Below are 19,142 nucleotides of genomic sequence, written 5' to 3' on the forward strand. Positions count from 1 at the left end.
GGCCATGAGCCAGCACCGTGGCAGGCACAGGGTGCCCATAGCTCAGCTGGGCACGTCCTTCGTGTGTGCAAGGCAGGACCAAGCTACCTTTGCCTAGAGCTGTGTGATGGACCAAAGGTGGATACCCCCTTGTAAACCTCCGCTATTGGAGCTCCTGACAGCACTGCCCAGCAACACCCTGGCAGCAATACTAAAATGCTGTATTTTGTGTGTTTTATTTATTTATTTATTTTTGGATAAATTGTCTGTGATGTTCTCAGTAAGGGAAAAAAATAAACAGTACCAATGCATTTGTTCATTTGAATGCAGTTTATTGCAAACAAGTAACTTCAGGTATGAAAATCCTATAAATTATGAGCATTTATATAATATACTTTTGCCAAAGAAAAAGCTTGAAAGAGCGAAGGTATCAAAATCTGGCTCTGCTGAACTCAACGGAGCTGATTGCTACTCAAAGGATTTTTCTCCCTGTTTTCACTGAACTGGTTTCGAGAATACCATCATTCAGTGTCAATATTAAATCACGGATCCTCAACAGGCTGCAGTCATGCACAACTGATTTATTACCAGAAGCTGTTTTTTGGTTTGTTTACATTAAATCAAGCTGCCTGGTTTGCTGTAGGTACACAGCAAAGCAAACGAGAAAACTTTTTTTACACCAACAGGGTGAGAATTTAATCCAACTTCTATTAACAGGTAGAAAATACTTACAAATAAACATGTTCTAAACCATCCCCTTCAAGTCAAGCAAATCTGTATGACCATTTATTTCCCTTGTAAACATTTATTTTATTATCCTTTAACTTACGGAGGCTGGTATTCCCAGTTTTTAGATTAACATATTTTGCAGAAATGTACAACACAAATTCCTCGCTGGTACTCAGCTGGCTTTATTGGCTTACTCTACAGGATCCCAAACACATAGAACCATTTACAGAAAAAACGTAATTTCTCCTTAGAATACCACATTTTACAAGATTACAGTTACAGGGTAGTTATTTCCTTCCACTATTGCATATGTCAGCATACGCTTACATTCTTCCAAGACAGACATGTTTTGGAGATCAATTCTGACCATAAATACATAGTTTATATTAGTCCTTTTATGTACAAGACAAATTATCTTAGTATAAAGTAATAATACTTATCTATCAGTATAGATTTGAATTAGACCCACTTCTTTAACGAAGTTTACAGTACAAAAGATAAGGATACCAGTTACCTACTATCTTTTCATCTTTTAGTTTCTTGTGGAGTATTTGGTGAGACAAGCACTGCTTGCTTTGATAAAATATATTATTTTAAAATATCAGTATATCGTCCTTCCAGTTACAAAAATATAAGAAATTTATTTCCTACAGAAGTTTTATTGAATTAAAAAGTGTATCAAAAATATGGATCAACATTTTAGATCACATGTGAAATTATTAAAATAGAAACAAACGTATAATTATTTAAAAATACTATCTTCTGGCTTGCTATTTCATATAAAAACGGATCAAAGCTTAGTTAGAAACTTAATGGCCAGGGATGAGTTTTGGCTACTGAGTAATAACACAACATTCATTAATGTGGCCAAAGAAAAGCCGCAGGAAAACAATTGCGGTGCTTCATTTCAAAGGATAGAAAGTTCCATGGTGACAGTGGGAATGGTGGGAAAATGCCAGAAAGAGGTGGTAATTTAGCAAAGGGCAAAGAGCACTTTTCACCAGTTTCACCTGCTTCGTGGGATAAAAATACCAACCTGTGCAGCGGCGGCCCAGCCCAGCGCCCGCTGCGAGAGGTGCCCCACACGGGGCAGCCACAGGTTGCACCACTCAGCTCATCTTACCACTGCTAGGAGAACTTAGGATTCAACTACAAGGTTTGTATAGGAAATAGGGTAAATCCTTTTACATTTTGCATGGTTTAAAGTGCTGGGTTATTAATCCAACTTAATCTGTTCCAAGTCAAAGGCAGATGCCTGGCAATTCATCTCAACCGTAGCCAAAGCTGTGTCGGTTGTGAATCTCCCCGCACGCACGTTTGAAAAGCAATTTCCATGCTCATCTGTGTTAACATCCACGGCAATTTCACAGTTCTCCAACAGTGAAAATTCCTATTACACTAAGCAGTGCTACGCCCCTTGCTCAAGCGCGTTAGCAGCTCTCCTGTAGCACACAAAGCTCATTGAGGAGAAAATTCCTGGCATGGAACCCACCTCACGCGACACGGCCACTGCCTGGCACAGCAAGTGCCACCAGGACATCGCTGCAATGCCTCCCTAGAATACAGAAGAAGAGCATTCCTACAAAATATGCTGTAAAAAGAGAGTTATTTTCATTTCGCGTGGGTGTTAGGTGGGATGGATCAGCATTACGATACTTGGTCTGGTAAATGAGAGTTGGAGAAACATTTATCAGCAACGTAACCTGTTGGTTTCCTATTACAACTTGTATGAAGATGTAGCTAGAGCAAGATTTTATCTATTTTAGCACTGTTCTACCCAGCTGGCAGCAGCCTGAGCCACTGCTTGCTGACTCAGAGGAAAGCCATCTCTAGCCCTATGCTGCCCAAAGCCCTATAGTTGTTTACCTACAGAAGGTAATATTTGGGGATGGATTTTTTTTCCCCCCTGCCAGGAAAAACCAACAATAGTGAAGCCACATATTTAATACAAAACTCAAACGTTCAGCTAACATAAACTACCAACCTCTTTGAAACTTAAGATTGCCCATCTATAGCAGCACAAGAACTGGCTCAAAGTATTTTACATGTTTTTGCCTGCCCCAAAACGACCGAGCTATCTTGCCATCTTCGTACCACAGGCTGTCACAGCTCTGATTCCTTATCTATCTCATCTAGGTAATATTCATCGTCTGTGGTAGTATCAGAGTCCGAGTCTGAGTAAGTAGCTGGGTCTTCCTGATAGATGTCCGTCAGCTCTCGGGGGGATGAGGCAGCTGATGATATTTTGCTCCCAGCAGAACTCGAGCTGAAAAGCGCAGCCCTGTTTATGGAAGGGGTCTCTCCATCTCGGAGAGCACCAGGGTTGTTAAGAAGACAAGGTCTCCATAATCGCCCTTCTGTGAGGGACCTCTTGATGTTTTCCAGGAAGGCCAGCTGCTGTTCTTTGCCAAATATACCAAATTCAACGGAAGGATACATCAAATTCCTAGTGCTGTAGCATTTCTCATCATCTGACGCCCAGTTCTCATTTTCGTCACAAGACAACAGCTCTGAGGAAGATTTAAACCTCTTCCCATGTATGCTGTCCTTTGGCAGAATATCGCTTCCAGAGGCAAAGGTCTCACAGGAATCTTGAGCACAAATACCCTCAGAAAGGTGACGCTCTCGTTGATTTTTTGCTCGATTCTTGCACAACAGATAGCTCTGCAAGTTGGCGTTTTTTAAGCTATTGTACTGGGCGGTGTTTTGATGCTCGCCAAGAGCGGTCTGAGAAGTCAGATTTTGCTTTGGACATATGTCCGTCTGCAAGCAATTATTTACAAATGTGTTTGAGTTTTTGTCAGTTAAGAGTGGCAGGGGAGGACTGCAAGCACTGCTGGTAGCTCTTTTTTTCTCACCAACCACTGGGTCTGGTGTAGTAGCACTGAGTGAGGTGGGCTGGCTTCTGTTTTCTAACCCCAAATCAAGCGTTTGGGCATTCTTATTTCTTGTGGCTACCGCTTTATCTGGAAATAGGGTTGAAAGATTTGGCCTATTTTCTACTTTCATTGTAGTCTTTTTGGGACTGATGGCTTCCTTCTGGGCGTATAAGCTTGCAAAAGACTTCCAATTTAAGTTGTTAACTAGCGAAGAAGGATCATTCACATTTTCACTCTTACTATTCTCAGCTGTTTTCTGTATTTGTGTATTCCTGTCAGGGTCTGGACTGTGATTCTGATTTTCATTCTCAGACTGGGGAGATGACTGATGGCAATCTGCTGAAACCAGCGAGTCAGGGGACATGCTGGCCTCTAAAGACATGGCATTCCCATCATTCTGTGAAAAAATATTACTTATGTGTGGTTTGGGGGGTAAATTTTTACTTGAAAATTTTCGGCTGGTTTTGCAAACAGCTGCCAGTTTATTTTTAATGGAGGCTCTGTTTTTCCTTTTTTCTATATCTTTGACTTTGTCTCTTGTGCAGTCAGAGAGAAGCTTGCTCTCGTTTTCTGCACTCTGTGTTAATTTTTGGTCTTGTGAAGCCCCGCTGACTTTATCTTTACTGTTAACGTTCACGCTACCCTCACTGGGCTTTTCTGATTCCTGCAAACCACTACAGTCTTTACCCACCTGAGTACTCTCCGAGTTTTGTTCTTTTTTAATTTTTGAGTTCTTTAACTCATCTTTATCTGTGCTGATCGTTTTGTCTAGCTGAAGTGATCGATCAGCACTGGAAGTTGTGCTTACCTCAAATGCTTTGTTCTGAGACTCTGACAGCATTTTGCTAGAAGAGTTTAAATCATTTGCATTACTTGTTGATGTATCAGCTCTTAACTGCAGTCCACTGCATTTGTTATTATACAGGGGGGTGGTTCGGTGTAGTAAATTTATTCCCTGTTTGACTTTGGTACTGTCCCTGTCTGTGTCCTCCCTGGGAGGCAGTGGCCCGTCAGCACGCTCCGTGTTACTGATCCTTCCACGAGAACTCTTCTCCCTCGTGTGGAGGAGTAAACTGTTCCGATTTTTATTTGTACTTACAGTAGCAGGCTGATAGCAGTTTGCAGAGCTTCCCTTCTGTACACCATTTTTATTTGTTGAAGTAGAATAAAAAGAGTTGTCTAAAAGTCTGTCTGGTTTGGGAGGGGTTGATAAAGTGGATGTTAGTGGTGCAGCTGTAGGAGGAATGTCCTTTTCTTTCAGACGTGTTTTCGTACTTTGGTTGTTTGAAGCATCAGAAAGGGCCTTACCTGAGTTAGCCGCTATTGCAATGGGTTGTGGACCACCGAAAGAAATGTCTTTTGTCACCACATCAGGAAGGATGCTGCCTGTTACTGAAAGGTCTGCTGAACTACCCTTCCTGTTATTGACCGTACTCACTGACTTCGCAGTACATACCCTCTCAGAGCCAGGAGGGAAGTGCGAATTCTCTTCTTTACTATTAACAGCAGTTTCTAAGTTCTGAGGCGTGACCAGAGCTGAAGATACTTGGTCAGAAGAATAGCAAGGCACCTCTTTTTCTAAAGTACTGGGGAAAAAAACATTTGCTAAACTCACATGACCTTCGTTCTTCTTGCTTCGTATTCTTGGTGTCTGAGAATTGTCATCAGAAAGAGGTAAATCTGCATCCTCTGCATTATCCCTGAAGAGGTTACAAAATGCTTTTGAATGCCTCCGTGGCAACGTGTAATAAATTGAAACTAGCTCATGATACTTGACGTGATCTTCATCAACACAAACTGTAAACGTGCTTGTAGTTTTATATTTCTGCAAACCGTTTCCCCCTTCCTTACAGTCCGAAAACACAGAGGATTCTCTTCTGCTTAGATGTCTACATCTATCACTTAGTTCAACTGACGTGCTGCCACTTACTGAATCATTAGGACTTCTGGTTAAAGGATTGGGGTAATCTCTATCTCTGTTACTTGTAGCAGCATTTAATGGTGCTGAGGTTAAAAAGGAGCGCTTTGATTCTAAACAAGACACATCTCTTTGACTAGAACAAAAGGCATCAGCTCCACTTGGGATTTCAGACCTTAAGCAATCATACGTACTTCTTCTATTTTCTCTAGCGAAAGAGATGGGTGTATCTGACATAATACTACCAGCAATGCTGGCTGATTTTCTAGGTAAAGTGTAATAAATAACAAGTGGATCAGAAGACTTAAAGTTGCTTCTGCTAGGGGAGCCAGTAATGCTGCAGCTACTGGTATGTCTCAGTAAGCTGTCTTGCTTGTGAAGCTTTTCAGTTCCAAATGAATCATTCCTTATTTTCCCACTTTCTTTTTCAAGGCAAAAATAATTTAAACTATGTTCAGAGGTCTCGGGGTCTCCATGTGTATAAATACTTCCAGAACTTCTGTGTTGTGGAGAACTAGCATTGAATTGTCCACTATAGTCCTTAGTAACTAAAGTGCTTGTACTTTGTGGTGTTTGCTGTGAAATCTTCTTGGTAACACCAATTCTGCTCACTTGAGCTGTTTGTTCACCTCCTGCATGAGATTCAGTAACTGTGCAACTTGCTGAAGAGTTAGTTAGCGTTCCTAAACATTTAGAATTGTCTTTATGAGAAAGTGCTTGTGGAAAGCTTGGTGAGGAACTAGATGAACAGTCAGGAGGCCAGGACGTGCCTTGACAGTTTTCTAATTTTTCGGTGGATGGAGCAGAAGCAACATTTAGCAGTGAGGAAAATCCCTTTGGAGGAGCATGGTTAACTGCTTCTGCACACCGGTTATCCTGCTTGATGCCTTCTCTTTTTCTCATGTAATGCAGATTATGTTTCCATTCCTTCTGACTCGGAAGAAAAGGTTCCTTTCTGCTCTCATCAGCTGGCAGAAGACAGGGATGCTGACTGAATACACTGTTGAGTGGGCGATCATTTTCCTTCATTTGTACATTTCTTTTATCGCCGTTTGATGCATCCATTTTTGCAGTATCTGTTCTGGCACTGGCTTGGGTTAGTCTCTTTGATCTCAGTGAGTTAATGAGAGATGCATCACCCTGCAACATGGCAAATGCAGAGTTATTTGAGGGAAAACTCTGGGCGTTGATGTAGCTTGTATCTGCTTGTTGAGAAACAGACCGTAACGGCATGTCTTGAACATCCACTTCATCTGGCAGTTTCATACCTTCAACATTTTCTAGTTGTGTGAAGTCTGCCTTAGTGCTTCTTTGGGTAACAATGACTGAATTCCTTTTCAGTCCTATAGGTTTTGTTTGGTCCTTCAGATTAGGTAAGACTGATTCATCGCTTCTGATAATAGCTGAAGAAACCGAAGAGTTACAACTTAGCCAAGGCTGACAGCCCTCAGTGAATTCTGAAAAAGTTCTGCTTGCACTTCTTGTTATTGTTTTGTAATTTGTATTTTCTGGAGAACACATGTGAAAATCGTTCTGCAGGTGCTGTGAAGAAAACTTGGCATTCCTTGTGTGAGTCCATTGCTGGTCATTTAAATTAGCCATAATCACTTCAAAGCTGGCATCAGGAGAAAGAAACACATCATCACTGTGGTATTGAGGAAAATCTGTCCAAGGATAACTGTCTCTCCTTCCATAAGAATTTTTTTGGTTTGCATACAACTTGCTGTGAGAATTATCTCTATGGTATGACCTGGAGAGATTATTTTCTGATTGGTATAATGGATAATTTTCCCAGTTATCAAAGGACAATGGAGAAGTAGCTCTGTCAGGGCAACTAACTCTACTAAAGCAATTACTACTTGAAATAGATCTTCTGTACTGGTGCTTTGAGTGGTAACATGTGTATTTCTTGTTTTCTTGCAAAGAGCTAGGATATCTACCGTGGTCTGTGGCATGAAACTCCATCAGGGATTGGGTTCTAAACATTTTTTCTTGAGCTGATGTTTGTCCAGGAGAGTCTGGTGCATTGTTCCATACGATAGAAGATAAAGGAATTCTCTTTGGGTTTTGTCGACCAAACCTTGGTACAAAACCATTGTTGCTCTCCCTTGCCAATGGATGTTGTAAACCAGACGCTGAGAGCTGTTCAGAAGATACTGATGACGGGCATCTCCGAAGGGAACACACAGAGTAACTCCTGCCAGCTGTATCCCTGTTCATGTAACTCTTGTGCCTAAATCCACTGTTCTGTGTTACGGAAGGAGGATATAAGCTACCTTCTGAAGATCGCCCAAAAGACACAGTAGACAGCCCGCTGCTTAGCAGATGAGGATTGCCATCAACTGGATCACCGTATTTATAATCATCTTGAAAGGTTTGTTGCCAGTTCATATACGCACTGTGCAGTTTCCTTGGTCTAATGAAAATCTTGTGTTCATCTCTGGCTCTTATTGTTCTCAGTCCATCTGGGAAAAATGTGCTAGGCATGTCACTCCAGTCATTTCTGTGTTGCCCTCTACTAGCAGTCTGTCTCTTTGAAGTAGGGAAGGCACCTCTGTTGTATTGCACATTTGAAGCACTGCTGGTAGAAACCGGCCTGTCCAGCAGATCTTGGGATTGTTCCTGGGCCAGCTGGTCATCCAGATCACTTAGAACTGCACAGGGGAAAAAAAATAAAGATACTCGGTTTTGTTTTCTTTAATAATCTTCTGACTGTTTTCGTTAAAATTGTACTACGTTAATAATTAGGACGGGTTTTGAAAGAAGTCAATTTCTCAACATGCAAAACCTCTTCCAAACCACACATTCCTCATCCACAGGACCTTTCAGTGGCCACCCATTATGACTACAACAAAAAAAAATGCTCTGCTCCATGACTGATCTCAGAAATGGTTTTTATGTAAATGTCGGTCTTTATGCTGTTTAGAAGAGAAACAGAACGATTTGAAGACTGAATTCTTCTTCACTAGCTTCCTCATGGGAGGAGGGAGAAGAGGGGGGGAAGGGCAAACTTCCCAAATATAACCTGTAAACAAAAAATCCCTGAAAGGAATTCCCTATGCTTGTAAGCAAACATGGACCCTCGTGTGATCACAACATACAGTTACGATCTAACTGTAAGAAAACACAAAAATCTGCAAATCATCAAACAAGCATATTCAGTAGTCTCACAAGTCCACTGTTTGTTTCATTTGGAAAATAAGTTCTTCAATAAATTATTGCTTATTATTCTAAAATGGACACTGAAAATGGCATTTTCTGGTTGAAAAAGGGTAAGAAAATAGTTAAGAACCTATGATTCATTCTAGCAACAAAGCTGTAGTTATAGACACTCTCAAGAACTGGAATTAAACACTGTGCAGCTCAGCTAACCAAGATATTCAGTCATAAGACTAAGTAACAGCAATGTATTTACAGCATTTTTATTGGCAAAAAAAAAAATAATTACGCATTTGCTAACTGTATTCTTTCTGTATTTTGAAAATAGCACACACAAGACAGAACCACAAATGGATCTGGCAGTTTTGTTACAGCATTTCCTAACCCAGTTAAATAAAAAAAAGACTGACTGATCAATCCAAACAAATCTGGGCTGATCATACCAGATCACTAAGAAAACATTGCTGGGTATGTATGGGTGGAATAAAAAGTGAGAACAGATTCTGAATTGTTCTGGTTTTCTAAGTTTCTCTTCAGCACAGAAGAGAGAAGAGTTTTGAGATACTCACATTAGCACAAGAAAAAAGAGGAGTTGTTTCTGAGTCTTCTATTTTGAGGGCATCAGCCAACCTATGAAGAGTTTTTCTGCCAGTGGGCAAATGTGCGCAGTTATGACTGATACCCAAAAGTGACGATGGGCATGTGGGTTTCTGAAGAACCACCGTCCACCATGCAGTGCTCCCTGCTTCCAGCACTGCCAACTCACCCACTGCTTCCTGATCATGCTTTCAATCCCAGCTCTGACCTCTTGTAATTTTGTGTGGCAGCACACCCATCATCTGGGCCTGATCCTGCTTCGCTTCTCAGCAGTCAGAAAAAAAGAAACAGCAACATGAGACTGGCTCTGTGAGGGCTCCCAGAAAGGTAACTGAAGGCCATAATGCCTCTCGCTTCTGTGGCTTGAGGCCTTACAATTCATAAAAGCAGGCCCAGTAATTCATTATCAAAATTATGCATGCAGGAAACTGCTGTGAAATACTTCTCCCATAACTATGTGTCTAGATCTAGAGAAAGAATATAGGCTCCTGCCAGAATAAAGCAGAGCGAGATGCACGCTTTTCAGATGTGATTCTTCTGGACTGGATCAGCAAGAGATAGACACGTGCTCTAAGAGGAACCAGTGACACATCTTAAAGTCTACATCAGAGCAGATGGACAAAGCCAGCAAAAAGTACCCACTGCACCAGAAATAAGCCATATCTTTGCAGCTTAAGCTTTAGCAGAAGGAACTATTCACCATAGTCACTTCTGACAGCAATAGTATCAGAACAAAGTAAGCACATGCACTTACCACTGAAAAACTCCTTCTCTAGCTGTTCATTCCACTCCTGTGTGCTTTTTTCCATCATTTCATCTTGTTTTACATCAAAAGAATGACCAGTTGCATCAGTTGACATCAGGGAATTACACATTTCAGCCTGTTAAAAAGAGTAAGGCAACGTGATTTTAGATCTATGCATATAAGTAGATTTGCTCATCAGGTCCTCATGCTGTAGCACGTGTTGGACACGTTGGTTATAATAACCTTATAGTAACAGGTGTAGTTTACTCATTTATTTCCATTTGCATCCTCACTGTACAGTATCTCTTCATTTAAGTTTTCCAAAGCATTTTTTCCTTGACTAGCACATTTTAAAATCTACACAAGAACTCCCAACAGAAACTGAGTAATTGTCACAGTCAATTTTCATATTGCAGCATTTTCTCTTCCCACATCTGATCTATTAGACAGTTTCAGTACTACAGCTAAGCCAGCACTTTGAGGGGCTGTGATGCCTTCAGCAGCAGGAAAAACACTGTTTTACTCCCCATCTGTCTGAGTTTAGCTTACACGCCAACCTGGAGAGGTTCACACCCTCTGCTGCTTTATTTTGGCTGAGACCCTTCCCCATGTTTTTCATAAAAATTACCCAGCTACAGCAGTGTATTTGTATAATAGCCAGGATTCTGTGAATCCTGATGAGATCTCTGTCTCAGTCACATATTAATAAAGATTATCCCTTTGTTTTTGAAGTATGAGAGAAGGGTGGTGTCCAATTTACCTCCTCTATAGCTTTGATTATATACTGTACACCTTCTTAGTCCCCTCTGTGGTTATACCATACCATTGAAGGGGACAAAACACATGTTAGTAATACAGGGCAATAAAGTAATTAAAATAACAAATATAATCCTTGGAGGAAATCTGTTTATTTCAACAGAGTACACATAAATTACATCAGATAGACATTTGTTTTTCATACTTGAACTAAGCTTATGCTTCTAATACAGAACATTCAACCAAAAGTTAATTTTCTACTGTCAAAATTCACATATACATGGGAATTCTGTGCATGGAAACATTGCAGGAGCATGCTTTAGCTTACAGCCTGCCCATGTCACCTACTGTTTTTCATTCTTGTACAAATGAAGGAAAAAAAAAAAAGTAAATAAACTATTCAAAGTGAGGTTTTATCTGTTTGTACTTTGGTTACAATTGCCAAAAGATGTGAAGAGTTTGGGCATTATTCATGCAGTAGTCTCATTATTAGGAAAGAACTGAAAACTGATCAGAGCTAGATTCAGTATTACCTAGAAAAGTTTTTGACTTTTATAGTTAACAGGGCAAGCTCATTTCACTGCCTTCAACAGGTTCACAGCATGTTTTACTCACTGTTTAAAACAAGAATTGCAAGAATATTATTAAAAAAGAGATATCAACAGCCTAGATGAAGGGGATTAGTATTTGAAAAGAGCTGTGATTTACACATTGTTGCAAATAAAGTTGGTAAGACACTTACCATTGCCATTTCTTCCACTTTCGGAGCTGTGCTAGCAGAATTGTCATATCTGTGAGGAGGAGGGTTCAAATGTTGGCTTGGAAACGGAACATGAAATCATTTTATGCAGTAGTAAATAACCAGCAGTTTGTTTTTAACAACTACCAAAAGGCATTTGAAAAAAAGTCTTCCCTATGATGAATCCCTTCTCCCCCTCCCCCCCCCCCCAAAAAAAAAAAAAATCCTGCTAACCAAAAAATGCAAAAATGCTGGAGAAATTTACCATTTGGTTTGGCCTTGTCAATTTGCAAATATTTTACCTGCACAGCCAAGTATGATCTCAACCTACCGATATCTTAATGCTTACAACAGCCATAAAGTCATTGTTTAAATCCAGCATTACAATAGGATATTATAACTTCCTTTTCCAAAGAACAGTAATGTAGCAGGTACTATGAATACCTGGAGTTAACCATGTATATATTGGTAACTGTTTTTTATCTGAAACTCTACTGCTTTTCTCTGCCATATTTCCCTACATGCACGCAGAGCTGTGCTGTGTCCCTGCGAAGGAGGTGAGACAGCAGACTGGTTTCGGTGTAAATTTGGAATTTGCTGCTACCCATCCAAAACAGCCTTTATTTATCATTTTTTAAGACATACTAGAATAGAAAGCTTGTCTGTTTTCCTAAGCTACACAGGACTGCAGGGGTTTGGCTGGAGTGTTTGTGAGTAATGCAGCTGTCAGAGTGAGCCAAGAAGCACTGCACATCACAGGCATGCTGCTCTCCTGGGTCACTTGCAGACATATAAATAGATACAGAAACTAAAGGAACAAGAACAATATTTGACTTCACTTAGTCCATTCCGGTCTACAAACACTTATTTTACAGATAAGCAAACCCAAACCCTTCAAAAGCCCTGAAGGAAATCGTGCTCCATCTGTGCTTATTGCCAGTCCTTCCTTGTCTCAGAAAGGCTTTTTCCCAGGAAGTTCTCAAGAGAAAGAAAAGGGGGGGAAGAAGGTTCTGCTCATTCCTGTTTGTCTCTGAGTCTTTTTGAATGATCTTGTTCTTAGGCTCTTAAAACCTTCTTGTGCTCAGGCAGACTATTTTATTGTGCTTCAGCAGCAAGTAGAAACCGGCTTGTTGGCAGGTTCTTTGTGGCCAAGCCTTTCCTCCTGAAGTGCTTTGTCATTTGTTTGCAATGTGCTTGCAGGCAGGGAAGAACAGTTGAAAGGTGCAATTTGTTTTTGCTTCTGTAATTGTGAACTTTAAAACCAAGATTCCTCTCTGCCATGGGGTCCAACTGAAACCAATGGAAACGAGCCTGGTGACCTCAGCGGGCTTCGCATCAGGTCAGGCTCTCTGAATCTGAATTTCCTAGTTTTTCTCGGTAGTACTGAACATGAACAGCCATTAATTCAGAGGGTTACCACTCCCTGTGAATAAGGTTTACAGAATCAGGACTCAGAGGTATATGCAACTCTTGTTTTATACTAAAATGACATTGAATATATTTTAATGCTTCTACCACGGATTAAGAATTAAACTCGTGTTTCAGAATTTTTATGATGATTTCCTGCAAACCAAGTTCAATGAAAACCTGTGCTTTAGCGAGTTATCTCAATTTTCATTATATGCATAACAAAAATGCAAAAGCTTTGCTAGAAGCTCTCTTCTTCAGCTTTACTGTGCAAAGCTGCTCCCTACTGTTCTCCCTGCTTGGTGCTGTGCCTGGTGCAGAATTAATTGCTCCACGCAATGAAGCTTACACGAAGCAGACTCTTCAGTGAGAAATATCTTCTGATAGTCTAGACAAAAATTAAATTTTCATTTGCACCTCTGGCATTATTCTAAATTCCTCCACGTCTTTGTTGTCACTGTTCTTTGAGAAATAACTGGTCATTGTATCCTGATTTATTTTCCTCCCTGCAACTTACACAGACAAGGTTATTTTAATCTTTTCCCCATACCAATCTCTCCACCTCCTTACCTGCCTCATTTTTTTTTTTTCACTCTTTCAAGTTTTTCGGCGTTCCAAAAATTAAAGTTTTATTTCGTTCCAGAGAAACATCGTTACATTTTAGGAAAAAGTAATTTTAGGAAGTTTCTCTTTTGGTTAAGGTTTTTAAGCAATGTTTACATTAGTTCACATACACACAGGCACACACACATGTAAACATTATCTATTACCCATAGTAAGCCAAGGAGTTAAACTTTCTCAAGCTCAAAAACATTTGCCATCAGAAAAACCACTATTTACTTCAGAAAAGCAAGAGGTTATTCGTTAAACATTTTCACTTACATATACATATGTATCTAGTTTGCAACAAGAGAGTGTAAGATTAAAAATACGTATGACTACTACTATCTCAACTGATAACGATAATGTAAGACCATGACCTGAAATCTGCTGCAAATTGCTATTTTCATTGCGGCACCTGTCTTCCCCAGGCCACATTCAAGTTGTCTAATGTCAGATTGCAATCCGTTTTCTTCTATACTATCCTTATCAGTATTACCTTAGAAGCCAGCTAAGCAGCAGACACGTAACACCAACATGCTGAAAACACGATTAAATAGCATTTCTCTTCCAGAATGAATAAAGCTTACAGATCAGAAAAGAGTAATAACAAATTCAAGAACATCGATCATTTCTGAAACACATCAAACATTTGGTTACCTTCAAACTCCAGTTACAAACCTTTTATTAGCATCTCCTGTATCTCCACATACGCATATTCTGTTTTGCAGCATCCATAATTTATTCTCACAGCAGAACACCACCACAGCTGAGGAAAATGTCTTTCCAGCACAAAAAGGACCCTCTAAACAGCCATTGATGCCTAGCTAGTTAAAAGCTTCTGCCAGGTAGACTTATTTACAGGATTTACACTGCTGCCTCCTACTGCACTTCACTAACTCTCCAGAATAACTCTACCTGGTGAGAGGCAGATTATTTCAGTGCTTTGTCTATGCATCAAGCAAACCACATGCCACGGCAACACCTAAAAGAGGGTGGGGGAAGTTTTCGACAGAGAGGCGTGACTAGAAAATGTGGCAATCAGCTCAGTTACACGTCAGGACGGACTTGTTTATTTTTCAAGCTGTGCGCTTGAAAAAACCAAAGGCATAGGAATCGAAGATAGGATAGATTTTCTGTAGAAAAGTGAGGTAAATACCTGTTACAAGGGATGATGAAATGAGCATGTATGAATTGTTTTTTGTTTGTTTGTTTTTTAAGTAAAAAATCGCTCCAATGCCTATGCTCTAGAGCAAAGCCTACACCTTTTTCAGCTGCCTTGCAGCAAGCCAGTACGAAGAGCCCTGGAGATCTGACTCTCCAATACCAAGGTGCCTCTTGGCAAGGGACTCGCTGGCCCGGTGCCCTGCGTGCCCGCAGCCTTGCGCCATGTCCCAGCATACGGGGCATTACCCTGTCACGGGACAAAGGACGAAGGAGGGAGCAGATCTCACAGACAGGTGTCAGTGTTAGAACTCTGCAAATGGTGGTTTGCTTGTTTGTTTTCCCTGTGCTGCATTGCTATGTAGAAGAACTGTTACCAGCAAACAGCCACGAAGTTAAACTTGCTGCCTCTATTGGAACCTCTCCTCACACATCTTGCTTTGATACAAACACTCTGCAATTGCAAGCTGCTGTGCCACAAAACCTCGTTATCCCACTAATCACCATTTCTTCAGAGGTTTGTGCTTCCTCTCTTTGTTCACTGGAGCTGTTCCTTGTCTCAGTGCCACTCAGTGACACCCAGGAGCCCCAGGCAGGGACCAGAAAACCAGCCCAACACCCTCAAACAGCATGAAAATCAGCATTTTGTGCCACACTGGACAAAATTAGGAGATAACAGTCAGCCTGTCAAGCCTGAGTGCAGCCCCTCTACCCTCTCAGCAGTAGCTTTATCCCTGTGGACGGTGAGGGAGAAGGATGCTCTTCCAACACCACAGCTCCCGTGCTGCGGATGAGCCCATCCTTGGTACCGCTCCAGTTGGAACCAAAGCCCTGACGCAGCACCCAAGACAAAAGCATCGGGAGCCGCCCGGTTTGGCTGGCTACAGCTGAGCTCCAGGCCCAGCTCTAAGCTGCCTCTGGGCTAGAAACAGTGGGAACTGCTGCAGTAGAGCTGCCTGCGGCCCATGTTCCCTGCCACGGCCTGGGAAACCGATGCTTCCCTGTTATATCACTGCTACAGGGCACCAGATCCCCATGCACCTTACATCTTCTCCTCCTGCAGAGGAATCAAGCAGAATGCAGCCACTGCTAAGTCTAGGGGCTGTAATACAGCTAAAACCTCTATGCAAAACCTGAACAGAACAGATTCAGCCAAGAGACTGTAGCTATTACTTGACACTTAATCCTCACTCTTCTGACACACAACAGATAATCTCTCATTACGTTACCAAGTAAAATGGCAACCTTCCTGGTAAGGTGAAAGGCAAGAGACAGAAAAATTAATTTTAAATTAAATTAATTCTTCTAAACAAAATACAGAACAATTTACACACTTTTTAAAGTTAGAAATAACATATGTTCTTATCATAGCTTACCGTGGTTGCTTCTGAATCTGTTTTTTCCTTGATTTTCTAAAGGAGAAAAGCCAAGCAAAAGGTGATCTGAATCCCAGAAAGGAAGCGGAAGTGTTCTTTTGTGCTTGAGGATTTGTGTGGGATGACATTTTAAATTCTTTGTGATCTAAAAATATTATAAAAAATTGATTTGCTTCACATTCTTATTAAAAGCAGTATTAAAGTGTACATTAAACATTATGCTTTCACAATTCTTTCGCTTACCTTTTATACCAGTAAAATCCAATTTTTTACATTTTTGGACAGAGTATGTGACATGCTGCTTTCTAATGCCTAACTGGAAGGCTAAGAGAAAGATGAACAGGTCTAAAGTTTCAAAAAGTACTCTTTTTTTTGGGTGGCACATGTGAGATAAAGGAGGCTGCTTTTCAGAAAGTAATCAGCACTCAACAATTTGAAAACCAGAAACATTTTAAAATAAAGGTAAACATTTGAAAATTGAGGCAAACACAATCATTAGTCACTTTCTTTCTGCTTTTACAAGAAATATAAATATTAGAACCTTGAATGTACAATGGTTTAAAGGACTGCGGTGTGACTACCTAACAGGACTTCAGTATTGTGTATCATGCAATTCCTTGTGATGGGATTTCTTGGGCCACTCCAAGGCACCAGTGTACATCTTCTGCTGCAAACTGCCTATCAGAACTGCTGTTTTAAGTGCCATATATCATGAATGATTTCTCTGGGAAGGATATGATTTGATTTCTTCAACTGTAGCAAGCCATTGGGAATAAACCCAGGCTGCCTGTAGAAGCAGCTGGCAATCACTGGGAATTGCTCGCAGGTTAGGGAAAGGAACTGCAGGGTTTGCTACTAAAATATTCCACAGGAAACTACAGGACATAAGGAAACAAAGACTCACTCAGGATTCACTGCTTTTTTTTTTTTTCCTGTTTAAAACATCATGTCTGAAACAACACAACACCCTGAAAATGGCTTATCCAATGACCACTGGAGAAAGCAAAAACAGAAATGGAAGCAAAATGTCGCCGATAAAAACAGCATGAGGCAGTATTTTGGATCAAGTCCAACATGAAATGAATATTTCACATGACTTAAATCCCACGTGTAATTGTTTTCACTTCAGTGACAATCACATGTTATGAAATGCTGCATCCTTTACCCCTTTCAGAGCTTAACCTCTTGGTGTCATTGTCTGACTTGACAATGAAGGTGACATCAGGAGAGTCCTATCAGCACTCTGCCACAGCCAGGATTGTCTAAGGATGTAGGCAGAGCAAGACCCGCGGGTAGAAGTAGTACCTTTTGTTAAACCAACTCATACAGTTGGAAATACCAGAGAAACCTTTGAGGCACACAACCCCTTCTTCAGATCTGAAATAAAAAGAGCAGCTTTCAAAGTTAAATACCATTGAACAATCACACAGAGCTGAGTTAGCTAATGCATCAATTAGACCACCTCTGAAAGAGAAAAATAGTAGATAGCTGTGGACTACCAGGGATGCTGGGGTGTAAACAGGCAGGAAAGAGAGAGGTATCTAGGGAGAAAGGAAAGAGAGAGGTTCTGTGGAGGGCTGTAGTTTCACAAAATTTTGTAGTCTTTCACTTTTCTTTTGAAATACAGTTCTTTTCAAGTGGTTCTTCTACTTGCTACGAGGCTCAGATAGAAGAGCTCAGTGAAAAATGTGCACAAATGCGAATGGAATAAAAGCATACATCATGCATGAAAACTACCTGGAGGGAAGATGAAAAAGGCAACACGGCAACACAGATGCTGTGTTTGGTAGAGTTACCATGGTTTTTGTGCATGTTCATTTTGGATGGGCAACACCACCTGTGAAATGAGATCTCTAGCCATTGCTTCTCAGCCAGCCCAGCTTTCCGGGCTGTGTCCCCTGCCCTGATAATCAGCACTAGTGTGCCTTTTACCCAGTGCTACCAGGAAAAGTTGTTTGCCAATACAGTCTCTAACCCAAACCCAGACTACCTACTTATTCCAAATGTCATTTAGATACTTTTAGTTTCTTTAAGAAAACTAGGTAAGGCTGAAACGAATTTTGTACAAAATCAACTGGGAAACCACCACTACATTCACTGTAGTAAAAGCAATTATGGAATGAGAATATTGTGGATTTTCTATCGTGACTCACACCTCTACTTTTAACAGAATCTGCTTAAAGACTCATGCTCATTTTGAAAACGTACTTTTGGCAAAACTTTGACGTGAGAAAAAACTCAATGCCATGTCAGAAACTCCTTATCCACTAAATTCTGAAATGCTCTAAGACGTTGGTTTGGTGACCATTATCATATAGGTAAGGAACTGGGAAAATGCAACTTACTGGTCTTTTTGCTGTTCCTTAGCTGATGCTCTAATGGTGGCTTTAGCATTGTATTGACATCAGTGTTATTCTGAAATTTTTTTCTTTGTATTTCTTCAAACCATTCTCCAGTCACCCCTTGCAGACCTGTTTCAGACTTCTTTCTCTCCAGAAGTTTTCTAGAAAGGAAAAAAAAAAATCAATACAATTTATTTTTAAGCCATTTGAGATACTGCAGGTATATTAGTAGATACTCTTGTTTAAGTATTTAAAGTATATTTCTACATATAGTATGTCTGAAAAGAAAATGCAGTGGGACGTGGTACATTCAGAGCAATCACATGAAAGACCTGTGAGAGCAGAGCTCTCCAGCTTAACAATGAGATTGTGTGACTAGCTTAACTGGACTACTCATATGCTTGCATTATTCTCTGCCTCAAAGCACATCCTTCTTCCTTGCAAAATGAGGTAATAATTCATAAGCATTATAAAACTAATTGAAAGTAAGATTAGGTTCAGGCAATAATCGAATTAAAATAAATAATACTGTAACAAAGCAATTCTTAAAATATTTATCCACTCATTTAAGCAGTAGCAGTAATGAGATTATTCCGACTTTCACAAGGAAGCTCACTGGGGCCCACCACACGCTTTCTCTGTAAAGAGACAAAATAAATACTGCATTCAGCTAATAGGTATACACGCAACATGTCCAACGAGTTTATCACATTTTCCTCTTTCCTTGCTGCATAGTGATCCTGCCTGTGTTT

At 40.5% G+C, this 19,142-nt stretch overlaps 1 protein-coding gene across 4 annotated transcripts in view; it reads right to left on the reverse strand.

Annotated features, from left to right (window-relative positions):
• Positions 1-290: 290 nt before the first annotated feature.
• The window catches only part of EXPH5 (exophilin 5), a 34,418-nt gene continuing 15,566 nt past the window's right edge, over positions 291-19,142 (reverse strand). For 3 of the 4 annotated variants that reach the window (XM_082751839.1, XM_082751842.1, XM_082751841.1), the window contains 5 exons: positions 18,394-18,551; positions 16,049-16,193; positions 11,505-11,580; positions 10,016-10,142; positions 291-8,159 (listed from right to left, as the gene is read on the reverse strand). In XM_082751839.1, the coding sequence (XP_082607965.1) occupies positions 2,812-8,159; positions 10,016-10,142; positions 11,505-11,580; positions 16,049-16,193; positions 18,394-18,551 (5,854 nt within the window). In that variant the 3' untranslated portion in view covers positions 291-2,811. The remainder of the gene's footprint in view (positions 8,160-10,015; positions 10,143-11,504; positions 11,581-16,048; positions 16,194-18,393; positions 18,552-19,142) is intronic. The other variant, XM_082751840.1, reaches the window with a different exon arrangement.

This window comes from Aythya marila (assembly GCF_965140915.1).
Source record: "Aythya marila genome assembly, chromosome: 1".
Classification (NCBI taxonomy): domain Eukaryota; kingdom Metazoa; phylum Chordata; class Aves; order Anseriformes; family Anatidae; genus Aythya; species Aythya marila.